General features: G+C 44.6%; 1 protein-coding gene across 1 annotated transcript in view; it reads left to right on the top strand.

The window, feature by feature from the left end:
• LOC136638793 (keratin, type II cytoskeletal 80-like) overlaps nucleotides 1-27,502 on the top strand; it is a 41,833-nt gene that overhangs the window by 10,748 nt on the left and 3,583 nt on the right. Inside the window, exons 2-6 of the mRNA XM_066612821.1 lie at nucleotides 937-1,151; nucleotides 8,780-8,840; nucleotides 12,081-12,176; nucleotides 21,739-21,909; nucleotides 22,945-23,070. Of these exons, the coding sequence (XP_066468918.1) occupies nucleotides 937-1,151; nucleotides 8,780-8,840; nucleotides 12,081-12,176; nucleotides 21,739-21,909; nucleotides 22,945-23,070 (669 nt within the window). The remainder of the gene's footprint in view (nucleotides 1-936; nucleotides 1,152-8,779; nucleotides 8,841-12,080; nucleotides 12,177-21,738; nucleotides 21,910-22,944; nucleotides 23,071-27,502) is intronic.

The following is a 27,502-nucleotide window of genomic DNA, read 5'->3' as shown; positions in this document are numbered from 1 at the left end:
CTTTATACCTCTGGGATTAAGAACATAAGAAGAGCCCCACTGGATCAGGCCAAAGACCCATATAGTCCAGCTTCCTTGATGCAGTTGTGCCAATGGGATATGCACTGCATCCGGTGGTGGTGGGGAAGAGTCACAAAGGCCTCCTCAAAGTAAGGGAACATTTGTCCCCTTCAGAAGCGGAGCATGGTAAATGCAGCATGCTCTGCAATGCACTGTGTGAAAGGCCCCTCCCCCATGGTGCTGGAGCCATTTACCATCACTGCCCTGAATGGTTCCGATGTCAAGCAGCTGCTTACACAGCACATTGTGGAGCGTGCCATAGTATCTCTGAAGACGCGCCACCCTCCCTGTAGCTCCACTTCTGGTCTCCTTACCTTGAGACTGCATTGTGGCTGCACTGGAAATTGTGGCTCCATCAGCACTGGAAAGTTGGATAGGATTGAGCCCTTGGAAGTTTAGGAGAGTTTGGGCGCAATCCTAACCCATTATGTCCGTACTTTCCAGCACTGGCATAGCGGTGCCAATGGGACGTGTGCTGCATCCTGCAGTTGGGTGTCACTCACGGAGGCCTCCTCAAAGTAAGGGAATGTTTGTTCCCTTACCTCGTTGCTGCACTGCCCTTATGTCACTGCTGGAAAGCACTGACATAAGGGGTTAAGATTACGCCTTTCGTGTTATATAGTCTAATAATACTTAGGTGTATTTTGTGTAATGGGCTGTTTGGGTTGTTGGTGCTTTTTTGTTTTGTTTTGTTTTTGCATTTTAAAAATGAAAATGCCACTTAATAATCTGGCACACATATTTTCATTCCAGGGTCTCCAATACCATAGCAGATGGATAGACCATGAAGTTTGCTCTTGAAGTCCTTGAATCTTTTTAAGTCTCCTTGATCCTTGAAATCTCCTCCAACTCTCTATGTATGTTAATCACCCACAGGTCCAGAGTCTGGAACAGCACAACCAAGTTCTGCTCACGAGATGGAACTTTTTGAGGGAACAAGACCACGCCCTTACTGACTTGGACATCAAACTCCTCTACGACCAGTACATGAACAAACTGAGGCAAGAGATACGGTCTAATGATGCTGAAAAAGAACAGCTGGACACAGAACTGGAAGAAGTGCTGGATGCTATGGACAGCTTCCGGAGCAAGTAAGTTTCTCTTCAAGCTCTTGTGTTAAATACAGGGAACATATTTATACAAACTTAGAAAGGTTCAGAAACCTCTCTGGACATCTACAGCCTTAATCTTCTGGAGATGCTTTGCACCTTCAAGAATATCATTGTATTTTATATTCATATCCACTGACCATGACCCCTAATGGGGTGGTCATGAACTTGAGATACAGAGTTTCTGCAAGATGGTATTCTACTGTAAGGGGGCTTATAAAATCAAAGGCGCCATCTTCTTTCCTGTTCCCAAGGCTAGAAAGACAACAGTTCTTTGATGGAATTTTGGTTACCATATAAAGAACTAGGGATGTCCTCCTCCAACCCTGCCCTTTTTCTTATTGCCTACCAAGCCTCTTATGTGATAGTATGTCAGAGGAGGTCACAAGAAATAGTAATGGTTGTGCCAGTGTTGTGAGGGAGAGCAGTTAGCATCAGTACCAAAGCAAAGGTACAACCATGTGCAGATGCTGGGATTCTTTTGCTTGATGCAATGCACCGCCGCTCTGTAGAGTAGAACGCAAGATCAGATTGCAAAGACGTGCATTCCTGACATTATAAGGGCTGTATGGAGAGCTTTATTCCCTTTTGAGACACAAACAAAATCCCTCGATTGAGACGTGGTTAGTGAATAGTGTTTTTTTTTTTCAAACATCATGCTGGTTTGTTGGCTTGATTGGGGGATAAGTTGGTTGAAAAGCTAATGAACAAAGTTCAGTCAAACGGAAAAGAGAAATGAGAAACAAGAGGAAACTAATGTGTAATTATGTGTAAACTTAGTACTGTATACCTACCTACCTCAGACTTGCCCAAGTTTCACTCTTCCATATTTTTTTTCCTCTTCTCTCCCTGTGTCCTCTCTGAATCTTTCCTTCTTCAAATACCAATCTCATTATTAAATCTTAGATTACCCTCTCTTTTCCCCACCTACCTTCCTTTTCCTTGTCAGTGTTCTGGTGCTAGACCCTTTCTACATGTTATCCAGTTTTCTTCCTCTCCTAACACACATTCAGGTGACTTCTGAAGAGACACTTGGCTTTACCTGATGGAAAAGCTCCCATATTCTTTTACTTTCCTCAGCTTTCCATCTTAATGTTTCTTGTTTTAATTAAAAGGCAAGCTTGAAGGCAGGGCCGATCGCATTTTTAATCTTTGAACGGCACCTAGCAATTATAGGTGTTTTATAAATAATCATTAATAAATATCTACTTAAAAGAGACATGCGTGCACAAAGGCAAATAGCCATTGCAATCATAAGACCTAATTGCAAGAGTCAGTAGGGTCTCATGCCAAAGACGAGAAGAAATGGTTGGTTGATTAGCTGTTAGATCAATCTGTTGGTATTTGGGTGATGGAGAGGAGCTGAAGGTGTGCTGTTGTGCCAGCTCAGCTTTCACCCCTCTTCGAGCCTAGTTTTCTTGTGTGGCACTGAGAAGTCCCCATAGACTCTCATCCAAACAATGGAATCATATGGCCAAGCACCAAAGTCTACACACCACACCATCAGTTCCTGTAGCGCAGTGCTTCTCAACCTGTGGGTCAGGACCCACTAGGTGGGTCGCAAGCCCATTTCAGGTGGGTCCCCATGCATTTCAATTTTTTTAAAAAAATATATTAGACTTGATGGTCTCATGGTCTGTGATTGCATTTGGGGAAATGTTACAGACCTGTACTTTTAACAAGCTACTATGAATATTCTTTTAACAATGATAGCCAATGCGACTTATTCCTGGGTAAGTGTGGGCAAGATTGCAGCCTGCTTGATTATGTCACTTCCGGTCATGACATCACTTCCAGTGGTCATGACAGATTCCGATTCTAAAAAGTGGGTCCTGGTACTAAATGTGCGAGAAGCACTGCTGTAGAGATCTGGAACTCTCAAAACACTTTGCCAGTAGCTGCCTGTTCCTGTATACTTTCACCTACAAAGTTAGAAACTAATAGGTTACCAGTGAATTTTTTCTAAGCCATGTTGCCTCCTCAAATTCCTATCTTGTAGTTGCTAAAAATCATACTGCCAAGTTAACATGGTTCTATACCTTCTTCTTTGGGCTTGTCCAGACAAAGGCTTTCAACCTTACTAGGTGGTACAGAAGACAACCGACAGCTAGTCTTCTAGTTTCACCTTTGGTTTTCCCTGAAAATCCTTTGATATTTTGATATGAAGAACGTCTAGAAACATTTCTCATTTTTCTTTGGAGGATGGCAATCCTAGTCCTGGGAAAATATTTCCTGGGACATATCTGAAGCTTGCACATGAAAGTATCCGCAAAAGCTACAGAGGTTTCACATCGATCCTGGCATCCATTTGAATTGGCAAACACGAGCTGCAGACTAAAATACCTTGAACATATTCACTGTTCAGAGCAAAAACACTCTCAGTTCCTAAAGACAGAACCACCTGGACCAGCCTGTGGTCTGCCAGGACTTTATGTTCATTGATCTTGAGGAAGTTTGAAGAGTTTTTAACTTAAGTTTGGGAAACATGCCAAGACACAATTTGAGAACCTTAGAAAGATATCCCCTTACATCATCAGTCATCAAGCCAAGTACTGTTCTGGGGCTTTCATTATTAATTACACAATGATGACTTTTCCCAAGGGAAAAATAACTGGTAAGTAAAAGTCGAAGGTGTCGGCAGCAAGTTTATCTGGGGAGTTAAAACATGTGAAACTTCCTTCTTTGAATTTGCCAATTTAGTGTTTGTTTTAAATGCTATCTTTCTTGCCATAATGACTCACAGTTAATTAAAAACAAAACATAAAAAACCCACAAGAACACAGATCAACAACTCCAGCACCCACCAAAACCACAACAATATCAGCCAGCCACCACCACCCACAGTCAACCATCCTCCTCCTCCTCCAAAGGCAGAACAAAAAGGTTTTGTCACTGCATGGTGGAGGACATGGTAGGGGTCACTTAATGTCATCATGACAAACAACTGTATCCACCCAGGTCAAATAATCACCCTTCTTCTGAAGCAAAAGAGATTTGTATCTTTGGTAAGTAGATGGAGCACACAGGCCCTTCTGATTGTACCATAATCATCCCAGCACAATCTTTTCTAGTGGCTGTTTGTTGGTGTTCCTTCAGCATCTTTTTAGATTGTGAGCTCTTCTGGGACAGGGAGCCACTTAGTTATATGATATTCTCTGTGAACTGCTTTGCGAACTTTGATAAAGTGGTCTGATCACGAGACATTATACCTTTAAGAAAATCAGTGATCAGTGCCCAATAATGGGTGTCTATGTTTGCCTCTTCTCAGGAGATGCACAATAATGCATTTCCCACCAGACCATTAATAACCAGAGTTCCACTTTGCTTATTCTTACACACAGTTCTTGATAAGACACATCAGTTCTTACACTCTGCAAGGAACATTCCGTTTCTGTATGAGTTCGCACCTAATACATATATTCCTTGATTCCTCTGCATCCTGCCCTGATCTAAAAGCAGGTGGGTGAGTTGGCACAGAGAGCTCTGCAGCTTTGATGGGCTTGATGTTTGCTTCTTTCCTACCACCCACTTATCCTAGGACATTATGTCATAACCTTCCAGTACATGGTCCTCTTTTTTTGGGGGGGTGGCTGTGGCCAGAAGGTTTCAGAATGAGGTGCAAGGGAGTTCTGATCATGAGGGATCAGAACTGCATAGCTGAGGCAGGCTGTAATTAAGCGTGACACGTGGTAGCCTAGCTACACGTCAAAGATTCCAGCTAAAGGGCAGAAAAACCAGAAGAACCAACATTTCTGCCATTATCTTTGTAATGGGGCTTATGAAATAGGTAGCTCCCAGGGTGGGGAGGAGGTTCTGTCACCACCCACTCTCTGTGTTTGTAAGACTTGCCTCTTCTCAAAGCCTCAGGCCTTTTTCAGTTGGTTGCTGCCTGTTCATTTGCAACCATCCAGGCTATGTCTGTTCTACACCATGGTGTCAGTTGCTGCAGGATTTGAACGAGGAGCCTTGTGGTCTAAGGCTGAGGCCTAGTTTACTGAGCTGCCAAGGTCTCTGAGCACTGGCGGAGCTTACTCCCATGAAGGCACAAATGTGCTTTACGGCACATTTGGGACCCTCCTGGCCGGCGCAAGGGAGTTGCGCCGGCCCAGGGTGCAGTTAAGATTGCGCCCTGGGGTACTTATGTCTGGGTAGAACTGCTACTCAATAGTAGCAGGTGCCGCAGCTCCCATTTCAAGTGGATTGATGCACTTACATTTCACAGAAGAGCTGTTCATTTGTAGGCACTCCAGTTTGCCAGTTGAAAGTGGCTGCTGGTGTCCTACCTTCAGGCTGATCTACCTTGTGTAAGTGCCGGTTCTCAGCAGCAAGTTTGCAGGAACAATTTTCCTTATCATGACAGTCTAAGCAGAGGGCCAGACAAGATGTCAACAGGAATACATTGCTTGAGACATGTACAGTTCAAAGCATCTCTTTGCCCCCACCCCAACCTACTGTTTGCCCAGTTCTCAGCAAGCAATGGAGGGGGAAGAAGCTTTGGGGGAGAGAGAAGAATTAATTCTAGCTCCCCCCCCCAAAAAAAAAGTAAGACAAAAACCAATAAGAATGCTTTTGGCCCATCCCTGTTTATAGCATCTACGTCTTTAAATGAAAACTGACAGGTTGCAAGCAAGAGAACAAGGTTTACATTTAAGTGCACTGATAAACTGAGAGATAAGGTGGGTGTGGCTACTTCTGTCTGTTCTATAGCCCACTTCTCCTGTGTGGCCCCTTCCCATGCCTGTAGTAGGCCAAATGTAGAATCCTGCTTGGGGAGCAGGATTCAGAGAAAAACTATGGGAGGAATAGGTAGGTCAGATGCAGCCACAGTGACCTCATTTCCCAGTGTTCTGGCACTCTGCAGATTACAGCCTGGCAGTCCTTTTGCAAAACGCCATGAGAGGCTAAATCAGAAAGCGTGTGAATTGCAAGCAACATCCTAAGACAATTTGATCAACTTCATTTGCTTTTTAGCTGGCCCCCTGGAAAGGAACAAAGTAAGTTTCTGGTTCTGCCCCTAAGCCTGATCTCTTATATGCAAATGGGATGAAAGAAAGGGTAGCATGGGTTATGTTCACATTTCAAGGACTTACAAAAATACAATTATCATGTGCAACACATAACATTTTCACCCCTGAAGTGATGCCACAGCAAAAAAAAAAAAAAAAAAAAAAAAATTGGCAAAATTCAATCTAACCCCCTGACCCCATTTTCTCCATTTCAATATTAACGTCTTGCATGATAGGGAAGAATGTTCTCTTGGATGTTCAGCAGAGTTATTAATACCATCCACTGTGCTCAAAGCTTGCCTCAAGGGCCCCTCCAGGACCTGCAATTCACCCAAGGCTACACCCCATTACTTCCTGTCCAGAAGAAACTGGATCATGAGCAGCTTTGTGACTGTAGGCTGGCAGCATCACAAAATGGAGCGGCTTTGCTCCCATCCCATCAGCACCTTAACAAACCTGTTTTAAAAAAAACACCCACAGTGATAAAGCCTCTGCCAGGAACTTGGGTACGATGGGATGCTACCCTGTCCATCCAGTTCTGTTAGCCTTGGAACTGCTGACATTCTTTTCTTCCAACGAGTCTGATCCATTTTGTCATGCCTTTGCAAAGTTGTGGCTTGAGCGGATGCAATAATTATTTTAATATTTTACTCTACAAACTTAAAAAATGATACAAACAGGAGACAGGAGTGTTCAGCAAAGGAATGTCACCTGAATTGTGCACTTCTTAACAATAACATAAAAGGGCTGCTGCTCTAGGTTCCTACTCCAGTCTTGGCATTTTTCAGAACTGCTTTCCTCAATGCAACCGCTTGAGAATTGCTTTGATTTGGTGCAATACAAAACAAACATTTATCTCCGTTTGACTTTTGAACCTACCTCACACTTGAATCATTAATATGATGTTGTAACAATGAATAGTTGCTTGAAAGCAGGGCTAGCCAGCCCATCCATGAGGCCAGTTGATGTGGCCCCTCCAGCTGCTCCCCACCCCTTGCCCTCCCCACCCTGAACCTCCCATGAGGCACCCATGAATCTTCCCCTCCACCACCTTACCTGGGTCAACTGATTCAGGGTATGTGTGGAGCCACTGGCCGCTTCTGCCAGAGGCTCCATCATGCACGATGACAGTGCAACATTAGCGACATCCCAGGGCCACTTATGAAAGTGGATCGAAAGAGCTGCTGTTGTAAATAGCACATAAAGAATGACCTATAAATAACAGAAAAATCAAACCTAGGGTGCAATCCTAATCCCTTATGTCAGTGCTTTTCAGCACTGGCATAGCGGTGCCAATGGGACATGTGCTGCATCCTGCAGTTGGGTGTCACTCACAGAGGCCTCCTCAAAATAAGGGAATGTTTGTTTCCTTACCTTGGAGCTTCATTGCCCTTATGTCAGTGCTGGAAAGGCCACCAAGGGGAAACTTTTCCCCTTACCCCTGGCCCCTATGGGTTTCCTCGGATTTGCGCCACTTCCTGAGGTGGCACAAGTCCAAGGAGAGTGGGGCGACTTCAAGTCGCTCCAAACTCCCCAGGAACAGGGGTTGGGATCCAGCATAACTGCTGGATCCCAGCCCTGCCTCCCACTCCCCACCTGCCCGCCCTCCCCCCGCCCCAAAATGCCTCCTTTCAGCCTCTTCCCCACCTCCTTCCCACCCACCCAGGTCGACGCAAGGTTCGGTGCCTCTGTTGGTGCAGTGGCTTGTGCCAGCCTCCTCAGGCCGGCACACCTCTGAGCCCCGGTCTTGCCAACTCCCAAGGAGGCAAAGGACTTGCGCCAGCCCATGTGCAGGGCAGGATTGCACTGTAAGGGTGCAATCCTAACCAACTTTCCAGCACTGGCATAGCTGTGCCAGTGGGGCATGTGCTGCATCCTGTAGTTGTAGGGCAGTCACGGAGGCCTCCTCAAGGTAAGGCAGTGTTTTTTCCCTTACCTCAGAGTTGCATTGCCCTTACCTCAGTGCAGGAAAGTTGGTTAGGATTGTGTCTTAAAGCAAACTGTTGAACCATAGTGCTACTCCTATCTGATTGCATACTTCTTGGAAGCACCTTTAAAATTGTTCAAATCACTTGACTATGTTCCATATCAGATTCAACAGCCCAAATACAATAGGGTTGAGGAATGCTGCTACATATGATCTGGGTATCTGATGTGATATGGAACATTAGGTATTATCAGTACAGTGTGGAAACTGATCATAGAGGAGCTGGAGTCTAAAATGAGCATGGGAGGAAAGAAAAGGGGTGGAGCAGGTGAAGGAAATTCTTTTTGTTCTTTGAAATGCTATGGTCAAGTGATTAGACACTACACTAACTGGGATTTGTTCCCAGCTTGTTGGGCAATTATTATTTCTTCTGTTGTCTGCCACACATTTTCAAAAAATTCTGTAAACTCTTTGAAGAGATGGTCTCTTGTTATGCCTACCAATACAGCACCTAGCACAGCGGGTCCATAAATCAAGTTTGTGACTCTAGGTGCTATGTTTCGGCGGGGGGGGGGGGGGGGTGTAATCACTGGTTTTATTTCCTAAACAGATACTGTAAAGAGAACAGTAAACCTTCTGCCATTTCATTCATACCAATCATCATTCTTCTCCCTTAGATATGAGGAAGAAATAAACAAACGCACCGGGATGGAATTCACCTTTACAACACTCAAAAAGGTAGGCATACAGGCTTTTCAATCTGTGCAATGGAATATCTGTCTATCTTATACTCGCCCAGGTGGATGAACTAATCATAGTTGGAAAAGAGAGACACTTTTTCATAGCGCCTTTTTGTATAACTGATGAATCCTAAGATTATGACTTGTTGAGATGTTCAGGTATGGAATGGGTCAGCAATATATACTTATAAATGTAAAGTTTCATCTTATAGCTGGAGTCAAACCTTGATTTTTAAAAATACACGTATCAGAGCTATCATGGAGTTTTAGTAAAAGAATGACTAAACACAGTTTATACACTGAGAGCCCAATCCTATCCATATCTACTCAGAAATAAAATCTATTGTAGTCAGTGGGGCTTACATTGTAGTCAAAGAATGGATAGGATTGCAGCCTGAAACATTGAAGTGAATGAGCCAGAGGAGCGTACATTAATTGCTATAACAAAATTTGACTTTTAGACTTTTAAATGCCATGTTTTCAGAGTTTATAGCGTGATGTGCACTTTGTAAGTTAATTCTTTAATTTCCCCATCTTCCCTGCTGCCGTTTGCAGGGCAAGATAAATTTGCCATGTGATGATGTCACATCACAGCATTTCATTACTAAATGTTGTCATGAAGAGGGGAAGAAAGAGTCATGGGGTTGCTGATTTTGGCAGAAGCCATGCGCCCTCTGTAACTCCTAGTTCCGACCTCAAATCCTTGTAATACTTATTCCTCTGAAAAGGAGATATAAAAAAAGAAAGAAAAGGTACTTAGACAACCTGTAATTGTTTAGTATCATTTGGCACTCCAGCTGCAATGTGTGGGCCAAACTTGTGCAATTATAATCAGCCTATTCGAGATTTCTGCCAAGTTTCGCCTGCAAACAGAATTTTCCTGCATTTCCCGTTTGTAATGACACTTTTGTGTGTGCCACTATCGAAATTGCCTTGTTTCACCCCTGGAGGGACAACCTTGAACGTTAGTTGAAAGCAATTGCTATGGAGACAACCTTTGGAGATGAAAAAGGTTGGGTATCATTAAAGATTAGGCATGTTCCTTGTGCTATGTTGCTATTGTGAACGATAAATTCCTATTAAATGTACTCATCCACTATTGAAATCTACTTATAACAAGTAGCTCTCTGTTTATTCTGCTGGTGCTATTTATGATGCACTCCCCTTCTCCTTACAATGAAAAGATGACTCTGAGGGCCAGCCCCACTTCCTACCCTCTGTACTCCACTTAGGGCGCAATCCTAACCAGCAGTTATGCCGGTATAGGTGGCTCTGGAGGGCACCTCCTTAGGCGGGAGCTGCGTCAGTGCATTCAGACATGCCGATGCACCGACGGAGGCAGAAGTCTCTGCCGCGGCTCCCACACTGCTGCTTGTGTCGGCGCGAGCGTGCCAACATAAGCGGCAAAGGTAGGCGGTGGAGGTGGCGCAGGTCCGAGGAGACCCATAGGGGAGCACAGCCCTTACCCAAGGGTAAGGGGAAGAGTTTCTCCTTGCCCGTGGCTGAGCCGCTGCTTGCTGCAATCCCACATTGGATGCAGCGCAAGCCTCCTGGCTTGCCTGCTCCAGTGCGGGTTAGGATTGCACCCTTAATTTCCCACAAAACTTAAGTATTGATATGAATATTCATACTGTATATTGTGCAAAATGGTAACAAAGGGAGCTTTGTGCCCAAAATCTTAAAGTGGAGAAGATCAGACATAGCTTGACTCAGTAAATCTAGGGCCGTTTTCAAAGCGTTTTCATGGGAATCTTAAGAGTTCCTCAGAAACTTCTTGAGGTTTCTCTACAATAAAAAAAAAGTAATGGTAGACAATCATCCCTGAAAGACAGCTTGCCTGCCCCTCTTCATCTTCCCAGCAGGAAAGTGTTGGGTGAGTTCTTGGGACACACTGATACATTGAATGAGGCAATTATGTCAAACAGGCCTGATCAGCAAACCATGAACTACACTGTTGGCATCCTTCAGTCACGGAAGACTATGGTATTGCGCTCTGAATGGTGGTTCTGGAACAGAGTGTCCTCTCCAGTGCGCAAAGCCTGGGTAGAGTAGATATGGAGGATAGACTGTTACCCATGCGGCAAATCCCGCCTCTCCACGTCGCTGAAATGGTCCAATGGAAAGGCAGAAGCCAATATAGTTGGTTCCAGCGGTGTCACAGGAGTTGCCAGAATATGACTGTGTTCAGCCATGAACTGCCTCAGGGACTCCGGCTCTGGATTTTGCCTCGAGATTGACTCCTGAAGCCTCTTCCATAACTGGATATAGCCACAAGGCAGTGGAGGTTTGGGATCAGTTTTCCTTCTCTTAGATGAGCTGCCTTCCCAGGCTAACGAGTCCCATCTACCTGGTGGCTGTTTAGTCGCCTCTTATGACAAGTACAGCCAAACTGAGGACCTATTCTTATTCCCCAGCCCCCAGGGGTTTGAACTAAGGGGTAACCATGAACTAAGCATACACTTTTGAACATGCCCAAGAATCCTCTGCAGTGCACTGAGGTTACAAGACAAGTGTGCAGTGGTTTCCTCAGCAAACAAGTCAATGTACAAAGAGTTCATGAAGGCAGAAAGATCACCGACCTAGGACAAAATCATTAACCTAGGACAAATGTGCATTTTTTAAAAAGTTGTTTGCACTTCAAAATGGCACCCATGCAAATAGAAGAGTCAGAGCATTTTTGTCTCTAAACTCCTTGATGGCGGAATCCATTGGAGCTGGTTAGGGAAGATTTGGTGGAAATGGCTAGGAGTCATAAGGGCATTTGGTTGCCAGATTATCCCCTAAGACAAATCCCCGAGACAGGGCTGGCCCATCCATGAGGCCAATTGTTGTGTCAGACTGGCAGGGCGGGCCCACTTTCTCCCAGCCACTTGCCTCCACTGATCCTGCTCCTGCTATTCCCTGGATTGGAAAAGGAAAGGGGGGACATAATAGAAGTGTGGAGGAAAGGAGAGCAGTGAGCTAGCATGTCAAGAGTGCCAGAACCTGGTGCATCACCAGGTAAGGAGACCAGCATTTGACATGCCTCCTCAGGTGCCAGGAGGTCTTAGGCCAGCCCTGTCCCCAGATTAAACCCTCCCCCCTTGGCGCCACCTGTTTCCAAACAGGCATAAGTATGATGTTAATGCCAGGGTTCCCCCTTCATCCAGCCACCTCCTGCTCAGCTTGCATGTAAAGAGACTAATGCTGGAAGTTCCAGGTCAGAGGAAAAACACTCTTCTGCTTTTGTGCTTCACAGGATCTGGACAACAGCTTCCTGCACAAAACCGAACTGGAAGCAAAGCTGATTGGGCTTCATGCTATGGCGGAATTAATGAAAAACATCTACGAACAGGTAAGACAAACCAACACGGAAGGTAGACTAGAGGGATGTTTTGCTGGGCAAAATCTGCGGTTCCCAGTCCACAGCAAATGTTAATAGCATTCATTCTTGTTGATGCATTTTACATCCATGCAAGTTAATGACAATTGTGTTTTAGATATTATTTAGGTCTGTTTTTAAGAAACAGATCGTGGGTGTGTGCTCATTCAAGCTACTTTATCCATGTAAATCACAAGCAATCATGTGCAGCCTGTACTGATTCACTGTCAGTCTATAAATTCACAGATGTGGGAAACATTTGGCTATGCACAGTGGGACAAGCAGGGCACAAAGAGAAGGTGCACAGCAGGTGCACAATTTTCTTGTGCCATATTTTCTCTTTTCCTCCAGTTATTGTTTCTCGGGCCTCAGATTAAACTTTATGGGCAGAATTCTATCTTGCGCTGGAACAGGCAAGCCAGGAGGCTTGCGCTGTATCCAGCGCGGGATAGGGGCCAAAAGCGGCTCAGCCAGAGGCAAGGGGAAACTTTTCCCCTTACCTCTGGGAAAGGCGCTCTTTCCCCTATGGGCTTGAAGCTGCTCCATTCTCCCTGGGAAAAGGGGTTGGGATCCGGCATAACTGCTTGGGGACTTGCGCTGGCCCAAGTCAAGGGCTGGATTGCGCACTTAGTCAGATATCCAGAAATCCAGTTAAAAGGGTTTTGCACATCCTCACATGTGCAGAGTTTGGGGAGTATGCACAGAGTGACCAGACTCCTTTCCAGCGTGGGCCTTCTGATTTGCATCCCAGGTGCAATTACAACCCACATGCTTCTCGGTTCAATCCTTTCTAGTTGGTTCAGGAAGGAATTCCCCAACACTCTATTCCCGTTCACCTCAAGGAGTTCAGTACAGATATGTAAATTTTCCTTAGGAATTCAAAATATGCCACCCTCAAAGAGACTCATGGCTCAGGCTGGCATGACAATTCTTGTTACTGATGCCCAGCCTTGCCAATTTTCTTTATATTTGCTTTTCTCAAACTGGCAGTGGGAGTTTTGGAAAGCCCATCCTTATAAAGGAAACTTTTCTCTCTGTTCATCAAGCCACTCTGCCTCTTCTATCAAATTTCTTTTCAAGACTTGCTCCTTAACCCAAGCTTTTCTGCAGTCACCCTCTCCCTTATGTGAATCACAAATAGCCCCTGGGGCCTGTCCTGTTTTGGAATTCAGGCTCACTTGAAGCCACTTCAGTTTCCCTTTTTTATCTGGTGCCAGCTTCCCAGCTGTTTCACAAAGAGGCAGGTTGTTCCACAGCTTGCACTGGAGTACCTTTGGTTAGAGAAGAGCAGACTTCCCCAGGATGACTTCAGGTAGACTGGAAATCAACCAAGTTATTTCCAAAATCAGAAATACCACTCGCCCAGCTAGTTAGAGGAAGGGGAGGGGGGATTCGCTTGGAAAATAGATGTGGGGAGGGGAAAGTGGCAAATGGGCAAGGAATGGACCTTCAGCTCTGTCTTGCAACCTTTTTTACTTTATAGCACTTTTTTACTTTTTACTATGATTGTGGCAGCCCATGTTTCATATGTGGGCCAGTTGGTGTGACAGGTAGTTGGGTCCTAACAGCAGTCACAAAAGGCACAGTTGTGGAGCTGTAGTGCCTCTTCTGTGGCCTTTTTGGTACTGGAGATTATAGCTCTGTGGTTATTCTGAAGGCAACCTTGAACTGTGATGTTCTGAAAATAAGGTACCTTTAATTAAAATATAGAGTGTCTCTCCTGCCCCTGTTCTTGGAATCATGAAAATTAAAATTACTTTAAAAGCACATTAAGGTTCTAACTCTCATTGCTCCCATTCCATGGTTGTGCTCCAGATGTCAACATGAAAGGAATTCATTATTATTACAATAATGGAACTGCCTTTTAATTAAAGTAGCTACTTACAGAGCCTCTCTGCCGCCACCTTTCCACCTATTCAGTTTTTCCTGCGCATGGGAAGCCTGAGTCAGAAGTAGACGCTGTCATGCTCTACTGGAGGATATATGGTGCCTTGTGGTCAGTGGAAAATCCAGTATTTATGCAGTACCTATATAAATGAGAGAGAGAGAGAGAGAGAGAGAGAGAGAGAGAGAGAGAGAGAGAATTTATTTCAATTATTATTTCTGAAATTGCACTGAACATATGCATTAGTGCCACTGCATCATGCATACTGACTAAGCATAGGATTGGGCTTTAAATTTCAATCACAGAAGAAAATCTATATCAAGGCAAAATGTTTTCTTTATTCTGGGAGCACCTTACAATTCTGGGACCCCATCATGCACCTCCTAGCAGGCCCCACAGGTGAAGAACTTCTGGTTTAGTATACAATATATTTGTGTGATTCTGCTCCATCCTTTTTTTTATTTAAACCACCTTCACAAATTATGCTAGTGATGCTTTGGGGGAGGAGGGGTGACTTCCAGCTATAGCCTGGAGGTTAATACTGCAACATGTATAGACTGTAATTATCCAGTGCTAGTTAGTTGGCATCCTTCAGTCTCGGAAGACTATGGTGTCACGCTCTGAATGGTGGTTCTGGAACAGAGTGTCCTCTCCAGTGCGCAAAGCCTGGGTAAAGAAGGTATGGAGGATAGGCTGTTACCCATGCAGCAAATCCCCCCTCTCCATGTCGCTGAAATGGTCCAATGGAAAGGCAGAAGCCAATACGGTTGGTTCCAGCGGCGTCGCAGGAATTGCCAGAACGTGACTGTGTTCAGCCATGAACTGCCTCAGGGACTCCGGCTCCGGATTTTGCCTCGAGGTTGACTCCTGAAGCCTTTTCCTTAACTGGATGTAGCCACAAGGCAGTGGAGGTTTGGGATCAGAGTTTTCCTTCTCTCAGATGAGCTGCCTTCCCAGGCTAATGAGTCCCATCTACCCGGTGGCTGTTTAGTCACCTCTTACAACAAGTACAGCCAAACTGAGGGCCTATTCTTATCCCCAGCCCCCAGGGGAATGCATAAGCATTCCCCGATTTTTACATTGCAAATATACTTAAAGTCACAACAATGCTTGCTGTTGGTGGCACTAGCAAATGTAACCAGTAGGAAGAGAATAACAGGAACTACAGTATAGTTATTCCCAGATTTCTATGTGCTCCTTTTTCCCCACATTGACACTATGTAAGTGTCAGTATCCTGCGAATCTCAGCTGTCAACCTTTATTTTTTAAAGCAATTTTCTAGCCCTTAAGGCTATGAAGACGATAGGCATGGGCAACATCTGGCAAAAATATCAGATCACAAAGTTGGGCTTTGCTGAGCAGGATTTCCAGAATTCAGGGCATATAGCTGAATGCAGTCTGTACGTTCAAAGGGAGGAACAAACCGCTATCAGAAGCAATATATAAATACACAGGCAAATATATATACATAGGTGAAAATACAAAACAAATATTGATAACAGAACCCAGCTTCTCTTGGCATAGAATCAAACTATTTTAAGCACAAACAGCACTGCCTCTATTCTACACATGCAGAAGAGGGTTTTAATTCTACTGAACCATTTGTAGAAAGATACTGGTAATCAAGAGGGGCACTGTGTCCCTCACAGCAGCCATTCTCTGTTTTTATTTTATTTTGGCTACAGCCCTTTCAGAGCTTTTCTCAGGTTCCCAGGGGGCCCCCTGTGAAAGAAGGATACAACACAAACAGATACACGTAAAATCATTTGTGTTTATCTGTTCAGTCTGTGGCCCCCTTCAAATGTGTCAAGGCTTCCCAGGGGGCCATATGGCTCCTCTTGAGCATGGGTGCCCTAGAGACAGAAAAGAAGAGAGATGATGTCTTTAACTCAGTAAATCTTCAATCTGCATAAGAACAATCCTCTTGGATGAAGCCAAAGGCCCATCTAGGTCAGCATCCTGTTTCACACAGTGACCCCACCAGCTGCCTCTGTTGGAAACAAGAAAGACAGACATATTTCACTCCCACTGAAGCTCCCCTGCAAGTGTATTCAGAGCCACTCTGCCACTGAACCTAGAGGTAGCCAGGACCAGCTATGAAAGGCTCATGTTAAGCGGTGAGTTGGGGAGAGAGTGATAAATGGATGGGCCTGATCAGAAGGACTGATGATGGGTTTCTCTGTCCTCTTTCTTCACTGAAAGTGATTGCAGTATTGAATCACACCCAATACAGAGGCACTACAGAATCAGAGGAGACTGTTGTGTCTCTGTGCAACTTGATGCTCTGTGCTTGCCTCTTGCCTCATAAGGCATTTTGATGCTGTAAAAGTAAGTCTTTTCAAATGTAAGAGAAAAGCATGCTTCCAGTTTTAATTCAGAAACGATACTTTGACTGGATTCACTACTGTTTTTATGAGGATGTGTTGAAATTGGCAGGTCTTGTCTTTCACCATTTGCCTTCTTATCTGCAAATCCACCCCTCCCCAACCCAGCTTGCTTTGCACTGGTTTCTGATGAGCATGCCATTATTGGCAGTGTTCTGCATTTTTCACCCAGCCTTTGTGATGAGACAGCACAAATTTACCATCTCGTCTCTGCCTTATCTTTTCCTTAGAAGAAGCCTGCTTACAGATTAACCATGGGATCCAAGATCATATTGCAACTTCCCCCCCTCATCCCATTCTGACCCCTCTGACCTCCCTCTCACAGACCCCTCTGAAACACAGGCCTGTTCTAAATGGAGTTCTCCTCAAGCCCATCCACCATGGCACAAACCTTCCCTGCAATTTGTTTTTTGTTCCAAAATTATGCAAGCAAGGATGGGGTAGCAAGAGCTCACAGCAATCACAGGCCTTGGGACTGAGGCCAAGATACTGCTGCAAACATGCACAGCACCATTCATTTGTGGCGGAAAGCATGGGAAATACAGCCTCTGTGACTCCTATGCAGAGGACCATGGTTGTGCCCGCATTCAGACATCAGTTCCGAGGCCCGCTCTTGTCTGCCCTTTCTCCTCAGTAAGGGAAGCTTACTTAGTAAGGTACTTACTTTTTAGACTGTGAGCCCTTTTGGGACAGGGAGCCATTAGTTATTTGATTTTTCTCTGTAAACCGCTTTGTGAACTTTTAGTTGAAAAGCGGTATATAAATACTGTTAATAATAATAATAATAATAATAATAATAATAATAATAATAATAATAATAATACTTACTCAGTAAGTAAGTAAGTAAGGTATGTACTTACCTTACTCAGTAAGGTAAGAGGGACAGGTGATGAGGAGGGCTGGCGTTGGGAAAGGAGTGGCAAGGAGAACTCTGACTTCATTATCTTTCGAATGACATTACAACAAGAGCTGGTCCAAATGGGAGGCAAATCCAAACAATTTGTTTGACAATTATTTTAAAAGAATAAATGAATAACTAATCCACTTTAATTGGGTCCATTTCAAGTCAGGATGGGTGGAGCCTACCATTCCTGCTTGGAAGGTTAGTCATTTCCTCCATATTAGTACGTATTTGAAATGTTTGACATCTTTGGGTTTGTTTTTTTTCCACGCATTCTAGAAAGAGGTACCAAAATGATGCAAAATGATTCCCACTAGTTGGTGCCACTGTGCCATATAAACCCTATTCCCATATTCTCCCTTCCAGATGTTCAGTAGATCCCTAGCTGGATCAGCAAGGGATTGCACTGGCTGGTCACACTTGTGTCCCGGCTGGCCATGCCCACAGGCAACTACACATTCAGCATTGCCAGCAAAAGGCAACAATGAACTTCTGGGTGGTCCCGTTGTATGGTTTAGATCACTGTAGCCTGAACAGTGACGGAAAAGGGGTGACATTTCATATGGTGCAGACCAGCTACCCTCTGCCAACTCAACTTGCTGCCTGACATGAAGTTTTCACTTTACATCATGGATAGGTCTGCCCTGCAAGGTGCCCTTCACAATTCTTCCTGCTAAACTCCCCTAAGGTTTTCTCCTTTATCTGCAGAGATTTACATAAGTGTTGTTGGCAAAGATGAGTAAACTCCTTTCACTCTGGCTTGCCTTAAGAACATAAGAACAGCCCCACTGGATCAGGCCATAGGCCCATCTAGTCCAGCTTCCTGTATCTCACAGCGGCCCACCAAATGCCCCAGGGAGCACCACGCCTTTAGACCTCTGCTGTTTCTTTTTTCAAGATTTCACAGAAACGTCTTGAAACAATATATCATCTTTCTGAGATAGCTCAGGAAAGAGTGTTCACACTCCTCCTGAACCTCAACTCCCCAATCCTTCTAACATACTTTCCTTGCATCTGCTCTGAGAATAGGAGAAAAATCTCTCTCCACTCTTAGCTAGGCACAAGGAGCACTGGGAAATGCAAGTCCCCAAATGTTTGGCTTCATCAGAGGGCTGAGAAAACTACATTTCCCAGTGCTGCTTGTGGCTGGTTCACTTCTGTAGCAGCACCAAAATGGGGAAGAAGGAGAGAAGAGACATCTCTTTCCCTCCTCTTGCTACTGCCACAGCAACTACAAGGCACATGAATGAGAAGGAAGGTGGTTAAGGTTCAAGTGTAAGTGTGTGGTAGGGGTGGCAGCTCATGTATGGGTGAAAAGTGCGTGGAACTGAAATCTTCACCAGCCTCCCCAGGATCTGAAGCAAGCATTACAAGTCACCGAGAGTAATATTCCAAGCCAAGAACTGCAATCTTCTGAGTAACAAATTTGAGATGTCTTGGCAGAGTGTATCTGTTACTTTGATGCAGAATTTTTTGTAGGGTGTGAAAAGCCATGCTTAAGGAAGACGCACGTTGGCTTGTTCAGTTTACATGTAACTGGGGGGGGGCATGTTTAGGTTAGAGCAAGAATTGAAGCTTCCCCCTTGTTTTTAGTAAGTGAAACATATTGCAAATTGCTGCCAGTGATACTAACCGGCCAGTATTACTCTTATCTAGTCAGTAAAACCGACCAACCAGGTACCCAGGATCATGGTCTGAGAAGTCAGTCAACCATTCTGTCAAGGTCCCCATGCTCTTCTCTAGCTCTGCCCTGAACCCATTCTTCCAGTGCCAACCCAACACTGCCTTGCCTGGTTCTGCCAAGAATTTCCTTGATCCCCCTCCTGGTGGTGGTTGGGTGGTATTTGTGAAATCCGAAGTTGTCAACCTTCATTGCTATGGGGTTAACGTCTCCCATAGCCAACACTCTGTCACTATGAAATCTGCATAAACGCCTTCTGCATTTGACCCTGGTGATATTGGTTCCTGTTTCAATAAGGACCCACCCCTACCTGTTTGCCCAGGAGTTAAGTGTTAAACAGGAGATCATATATTGCAAACCCTGCTAGGTGGCAGGAAGCTTTTCACTGCTGATGGACAAATCATGTATTCTGTCCTCACCTTTTGTTCCTTCCCAGTTAAGGGAGCAGCAGTAAAAACAAGATTTGATAATGCTTCTTATGGAAACAGTTTTAAACTTTCCATACAACAGCAGGGGAGCAGAAAATAAAACAAAAGCACAACTTTCAATGGCACGAATACATGAGAAGCAGGAAATAATATATCAGCTTGACTCTTCCCTTTTTGGGCCTGTAGAATAACTCTACCAATGCCAATGCAGATTGGCTAGTATATATCAAGCGTGGTGAGGAGAAAGGTATAGGCCAGTGGTTCTCAAAATTTTAGCACCGGAACTCACTTTTTAGAATGAAAAGCTACCAGGACCCACTGGAAGTGATGTCATGACTGGAAGTGACATCATCAAGCAGGAAAATTTCTAAAATTCTAGGCTGCAATCCTACCCATACTTACCCAGGAGTAAGTCCCTTTTACTTTCATTAAAGCATAGTAGCTGGTTAAAAGTACAGAGTTGTAACATTTCCCCAGGTGCGTCACAGGCCATGGTAGCATCAAGTCTAATATATTAAAAATAAAATATTGAAATGAATGGGGACCCACCTGAAATTGGTTCGCGACCCACTTAGTGGGTCCTGACCCACTGTTTGAGAAACACTGGTATAGGCTGAAGATGGGTACATGAAGGCAGGCACACACTCCTGAGGTGTTCTGGTTCTGAATCCTGCAGGTTAGGTCTTGCCTGCCCCTAAACTACTCAGGCATGTGTTTGCGGTTTATTCACTGGCACTAGGATTCCCTCTTTGAAAGTTACTGAACTGAGGGTACCTTCAAAACAGTTGGCGAGAACCTTTCCTCTGTATGTGGACTTGACAGCATCCGTCTTCCCATGGGTACATGCCGGGGTAAGAAGCAATTACCTGTTGCAGAAGAGAAATCAAATCAAATAGATGATCTATGAGAGCAGAAGGAAAAGGAGCAGAGGACAAAAGGACTATGCAGACCCTCCCAATGCTTACATTTTGTCAGAGTTCCTCCTAAAAGCAGAAGCCAAGAGGTAGAGACAGTGTCAGCCCTGTGAACCAATGCTGTGTAGTGGGTGGCAGCAACAGCAGGTGAAGGACGTAGAGGAGAATTACAAGGTTGATTCTGTAATCTGTAAGGCAGCCATTCCCAAACTGTGCCAAGGCATGGTTCTTCTGTGCCCTGTGAGATCAATTAATGAAATAATTAACCATCCTGGTGAACTGACTCCCACAGAGGCAGTTACACATTGCATGTTGTGTGGTCCACTTCTCTGGCATTGCCTCCTTTCCATCAGTTTCTATTGCAAAAAAATAAACTCTGTCCTACTTCTTCATCTACTACTTCATCTGTCCTACTTCTTCATCTACTTCTTCATCTTCTACTGTCCTTCACTTCCCTTCTGTGATGGGATCATTCCATTGATCACGATGCAGAGACATAAAGAATTACCCACTCTCAGGGGAGGCATCCCCTTGCATCTCTCTACATGAGTCGTGCTTTAAGGTTTGCATCAATTTAATTTAAAAAAAAAAAAATACCCAGAACTGTGTTGTCCACAAAAATACAAAACGTGAGGATCCTCTGAAGTTAATAATTCTTCTGCATGCTGAAAGGAAACCTTTTGGGACATAATGATGACATATGCCTCTACTTTTGAATTGGGAAGAAATTGTGACTTGTCATCATCAGAAGTCTGAGAGCACAGCTATATATATAAGGCATATAAGGCATCTAGGAGACTGAAGGAGTGGGTGATATTCACCCTAGAGGAAAATATGGGGGTGTGATAATTAATTTCCAACACTGAGATGGATCTCAGAATCCTTCAACAAGAAGGAAAAACCGTCAAGGCCGATGGCACTCTCCTTCAGTGCAAAAGTGTAGTGTGTGTTGACCTGCTTCTCTCCAGTATGGTGCCATACATTCATACCACTAACTTCTCTAGAACCTATGCATGCAATGCACATACCACCTTACAGCCATGACTGAGAAATTACCTCCACCCACTCACTGAGAAGTTATTCGTATCAATAAGTGAATGGGTGGCAGTAAGTAGCTATCAATTAGACTCAACCCCATTTGTGCAATATAGGGAGACTAGTATCTCACAGGGTTTTGTAAGAATTGCTGAAATAATATATATGAAATGTTTTGAATATCAAAAAGATATACAGCTAACTAATACTATTCATACGCAGATGAGCTGCCAGTGCCTACCTGTAAATGCTGTAACCTTGGTTTATGTATGGCAACTCAACCCCTGTCTTCTTCCTGCTTGTCTAGGAACTTGAAGACGTGATGTCACAGACCAAGGATGTCTCAGTTGTACTGGGGATTGATGACAATAGCAGATTCAACCCTGACCCACACAGGATTGTAGAGGATGTGAGAGCTCAGTATGAAGCGCTGGCTGTAAGGAGCTGGGAGGAGTTAGAAGAACTTACCAGAACCAAGGTATGAACCTACTTCACTGACAGTTGCCCCAAAACTCTATATACAGACATCAATCCTAAAAGAAGGATTTCTAATTAAATACCATGGTGGCTTTAAGGGAGATTATTGAGAAAGGTGGTACATATTTAATTCAAATACAATAGAGGGAAGTTTACGTAAGATCTTGAATCCTGTTCCTTCAGAATGCTGAACAGAAGGCTTCCTCAGAAAACCTGTTCATAGGACAATTTACTGGATGGTTTATAGTTGGTTGAAATTTGTGGGAGATAAAGCCTTCAGAATGTTTTGAAATGTAGCTAGTAGACGTTAGACTGACTGGCAGCCAGACAGGCAGACAATTATTTTAATGCATCCAAGTCAGAGACTACCATCTAGTGCAAAGGGTAAGCATTCTTGTCCATTGGCATCAATGGGCACAAACATGTTTTACTCCATGTTGGATTATGGCCTGTATGTATTGTTTGGGGAGCAACTTCTTCATTTTAAAACCATCTTGTACGTGGTGGGGGGAGGGTGGTGTTGGGGATGGGGGTGGGCAGATTAGGCTCGGGAGGAGGTAGGATCGATGGCTGGATCAGTGGCGCCAGTGTAAACCGTATCCCAACCCCCCTCCTTGGGCCTGATCCACCCTCGTGTGCCAACTCAGACTTGTGTCAGTGATATCACTGGTGCAGGTTCAAGTTGACCCATAGGGGCTACTTGGGCTTACCCCAGGGCAAGAGAACAAATGTATCCTTCACCAGAGGAGACCTCTGGCAGCCAAAACTCCATCATGGGATGTGGAGGAGGCTGCACCAGTGCTGCTGCATTGCTGCTCGGGAGTTTAGTTAGGATTTGGCTGCCCATTAAGATTGCACTGTTAGAGAGAAAGAGAGCTTTGCATTGCAAGTCCCAGTTCAATGAATACAATCATGGTTGTAATTTTTCTCCTGAAATGTGTCCTTGGGCCCTACATTTTTAAAAATCTCCTCAGCCAGTGTTGTGCATTGCTTTTGCTAACAGCAGTGTACTGAATTCTTTAACTGTTCCTTTCAGCTAAATGAAGGAGAACCCCTATCTGCTAAGTATGGGGATCATCTCCTTAATGACCGGAGGGTGATCGCTGAGCTGAATATACAGATCCAGAAAATGAGGACTTGCATTGTGTCCCTGAAAAGCCAGGTAAGATGTAGTTGTGGGCAGCTGGAAGCAAGTATGTGGAAATGCCAAAAAATAAGCTCAATCAAGATTTTGCACAAGTGTTGTACTGCCTTACCCAAAAATATGGACCATACGGCACATGATCTTAAGCCTGTCATTAAGAGACAGACTTCAAGCATGAATTAAGCTGGAAGTGCCTCTTTTTAAATAGAAAAGTAGCCATGACCAGCTGAGCCTGCACTGCACGGTGAGAGGTAGTTACCACTTTTCCTCATTTTGTTTTCCCATCCAAAATAATAAATAGCTGCTTCAGGGCTACTGCTAAAGCAAAGTGTGGTTTAGTCATATGTGTACACAAATGCAGTGTCCTGTGCGATTTGCTTGAACTTTCCATATGGTGATATTTCTTCTCTGTCTTATGATTATGTATGTATTTATCCTATGTCAATAAAGGTTCAGTAAATAAGTAACAGCCCAATCCTGAGCTGCCCAGAGCGCGGGGCTGCTACGGCACCAAAATGCTGGGCTACGGCATCCAACACAGCCCAGGCAGCCGCTGTTGCTTCCTTGGGAAAAGGCGACTTTTGCCCCCCTTCGCCCACAAAGGGAAAGGAGCCCTGTAATGGGGCTACTTAATTCTGCACCCACTATTGAACAGGCACAGAGTAACAGAGTTCTGTGTCAAGCCTAGAGGCTCAACATGGGGCTCTGGATTCTGTGCAGCCATGCTCCACCAGTCCCACCCCCTCCCTCCCCACTCCCTCTGCCACACCTCCTCCACACTCTCTGCCTGCCTCCCCCCACCCTGGAACACCTCCTCCCTGCCTCCCCTCACGCCCCCACGCCCCCACTGACCTCTCCACTGCTAAGCGGTCCGGGCGACTGCTAGGCAGTGGACCACTGGCGCTGGCCCAGCACAGGCTTATGCTGGGCTAGTTCCGGCACTGGGCCGATGCAAAACCCCACAAACGTGCCTTACAGCACATTTGCAACAGTGCACGCTGGTGGCAAGCCGGCACACAGAGCTCAGGACTGGGCTCTAAGTCAAGCAGTGTCGTTCCTCTGTTATTTCACATAACATTAGCCAGCATTTTTTAGGAATTTATGTTTATAGTAGATGAATTCCTGTTCTGCAAAATGTGTCTTTTTAGACAGATAGTGAAATGTAGTGTCCAACCTGGCAACATTCATCACAAACTCAAGTGAACGAACAGCTAAACGTGGTGATGGTGTGCCTGTGAAGAGGAAGATGACAAGCAAAATGACAAGCAAACAGCATGTGCTGTTGGCAATGTTCATACTGGAAGAGCGCATGCTCTGCACAAAGAGTGCTCTGAGTTCAGTCCCCAACAGTCAAAAGGAATTCTGGGAGCAAGTATGGAGAATGCACTTGCCTGACTCCCTTGGGCACTATTGCCTGTTGAACTAGACCAGGGGTGTCCAAAGTTTTTGGCAGGAGGGCCATATTATCTCTCTGACACTGTGTCGGGGGGCCAGGGAAAAAATAATTAATTTAAATTTAAAATTTGAATAAATTTACATAACTTTACATAAATGAATATATTAAAGATGAACTTATATGAATGAATGAAGGTCTTGCAATAGCTCAAGGCCTATAAAAGGCCTTGCACAAATCAAGGCCGGCCTTTCCTTTGCTGCCACTACTACATCATAGACGTGAAACAGCAAGGAGTGGAGGGGGCCCTCATCCCACAGCTCACATGAGAGTTCAAACAGTCACCCTCACGCTGAGAGCAGTTGCGTCAGGCCAGTGTGGGCTCCAGCAAGTGTCTGGAGGGCCAGAGGCTCATTGGAGACTGGGGGCTGCTTGAGGGCCGCATTGGGAGTCCTTGAGGGCTGCAAGTGGGGTTTGGGCACCCCTGAACTAGACAATACTGAGCAAGATGGACCAAAGGTCTGACTCAGTGTAAAGCAGATTTGTGCATTTTATGTCATGAGTAACCAAACAGTCTCTTCCAGAATCAGGTGGCTCTTGCATTGTCGTAAACTAAGGTAGTGTTTATAATGTTGTCACTATAAACTTATATTGGTTCCATACCAGTTTAACTGTCATGACTTTCCTTAAAGATCTCTGAATGTTGTCGTTTAGTGAAGCTGCTGAGAATTCTTTGTTAGAGATCCCTCTCATGGAGCTAAAGTTCTCGGGGTTCCCTTAAAGCTTCTTAATTGTGCAGCTTGGAGAGAGCCTTAGATATTTCTGCTTTACTCACTTCTTTTCTAGTATCAGATGCCTTCTCATATGCATCATTGTTTGCACACTTTAGTCCCACAGCTCAGATTCAGGGATCATCTTGAAGGATGAGAGCGACTAAGCTGATTACGGGGCTGGGGCACCTTCCTTATGAGGAAAGGCTACGGCGTTTGGGCCTCTTCAGCCTAGAAAAGAGACGCTTGAGGGGGGACATGATTGAGACATACAAAATTATGCAGGGGATGGACAGAGTGGATAGGGAGATGCTCTTTACGCTCTCACATAATACCAGAACCAGGGGACATCCACTAAAATTGAGTGTTGGGCGGGTTAGGACAGACAAAAGAAAATATTTCTTTACTCAGCGCGTGGTCAGTCTGTGGAACTCCTTGCCACAGGATGTGGTGCTGGCGTCTAGCCTAGACGCCTTTAAAAATGGATTGGACGAGTTTCTGGAGGAAAAATCCATTATGGGGTACAAGCCATGATGTGTATGCGCAACCTCCTGATTTTAGGAATGGGTTAAGTCAGAATGCCAGATGTAGGGGAGAGCACCAGGACGAGGTCTCTTGTTATCTGGTGTGCTCCCTGGGGCATTTGGTGGGCCGCTGTGAGATACAGGAAGCTGGACTAGATGGGCCTATGGCCTGATCCAGTGGGGCTGTTCTTATGTTCTTATGATGCCCCCCCAAATCAAAAGTCCCCGTTTTCAGACAATTTCCCATTGTTTCAGTTTATTGAAGTTTTCCATAGCAAAGTCTGAAGTGAATTTCAAAGCTGATTTTACTAGAGCTGGAAAAAATTTTATTTAAACAGCAAAGGCAAAGATCAGTGACAGACACTATTCCATATCTTGGTCTTTGCAAGGGCACTGACATGCTCAAAGAGTACTCACCTCTTGTAATTTATTTATTTTAAAAAGTTTTTATCCTGCCTTACAAATCGATGGTAAGGCCACACCTGGAGTATTGCGTCCAGTTCTGGTTGCCACATCTCAAAAAGGATATTGTGGAAATGGAAAAGGTGCAAAAGAGAGCAACTAAAATGTTTACTGGGCTGGGGCACCTTCCTTATGAGGAAAGGCTATGGCATTTGGGGCTCTAGAAAAAGGTGCCTGAGGGAATACATGATTGAGACATACAAAATTATGCAGAGGATTGTTAGAGTGGATAGAGAGATGCTCTTTTCCCTCTCACACACCACCAGAACCAGGGACATCCCCTAAAAAGACAAAAGAAAATATTTCTTTACTCAGTGTGTAGTTAGTCTGTGGAAGTCCTTGCTTTAAAAGAGGATCGGACAAATTTCTGGAGGAAAAGTCCATCATGGGTTACAAGCCATGATATATATGTGCAACCTCGTAATTTTAGAGGTGGGTGAATGCCAGATGCAAGGGAGGGCACCAGGATGCAGGTCTCTTGTTGTCTTGTGTACTCCCTGAGGCATTTAGTGGGCCACTGTGAGATACAGGAAGCTGAACTAGATGGGCCTATGGCCTGATGCGCTGTAGCCTTTCCTGTTCTTATGTTCTTATGCCTTTAAAAAGGAGGCACCCTAGGCAGCTTACAAGGAAATTGACAAAAGTTGGCAAAAAATAAACATCTTTAAGAGGCAATAAACAGAAAGCAATTAGAGGGGCAGCCTAATCTCTGGGCAGGTAATTTTACATCATGGTTGCAAAAAAAAAAAAAAAAAAAAAAAAGGCTCTCTCTCTCTCATATTCCCACCAAATGAGCCGGATGGATATGTGAGACATATAAGAAGGCCTCCTCAGATGATCTCACAGTCTGGGGAGTCACATATAGGGAATTCCAAGGCACTTAGGTAATCAGCAGCTTTGTGGACTGAACTTGGAAGCATAGAAGCAACCACTGTAATTTGCAGCAGCTTGTGGAAATGCTCAGTGCCAGTCACAATATTGGCATTAATTCTGCACTAACAGCCCAATCCTATGCACACTTTCCTGGGAGTAAGCCCCATTGACTCTAATGAGACTTACTTCTGAGTAGATATGCATAGGATTGGGTTGTAAGTTTCCAGTTGGTCTTCAGGGGCAAACCATGTAAGGCACATTACAGTAATCTAAGCATGATATAACCAACACATGGACCAACACAGATCACATAGACAGGTTTAACTGACTGAAGAAATGACATAGTTGACACAACAGTCTCAGTTGGATAAAGGCACTTCTGGACATAGAAAAACTGGGCCCAGTAACATCTCCAAATTGCAAACCTG

This window comes from Tiliqua scincoides, chromosome 2 (assembly GCF_035046505.1).
Source record: "Tiliqua scincoides isolate rTilSci1 chromosome 2, rTilSci1.hap2, whole genome shotgun sequence".
Taxonomy (NCBI): Eukaryota; Metazoa; Chordata; class Lepidosauria; order Squamata; family Scincidae; genus Tiliqua; species Tiliqua scincoides.
This window is presented reverse-complemented; position numbering and strand designations above follow the sequence as displayed.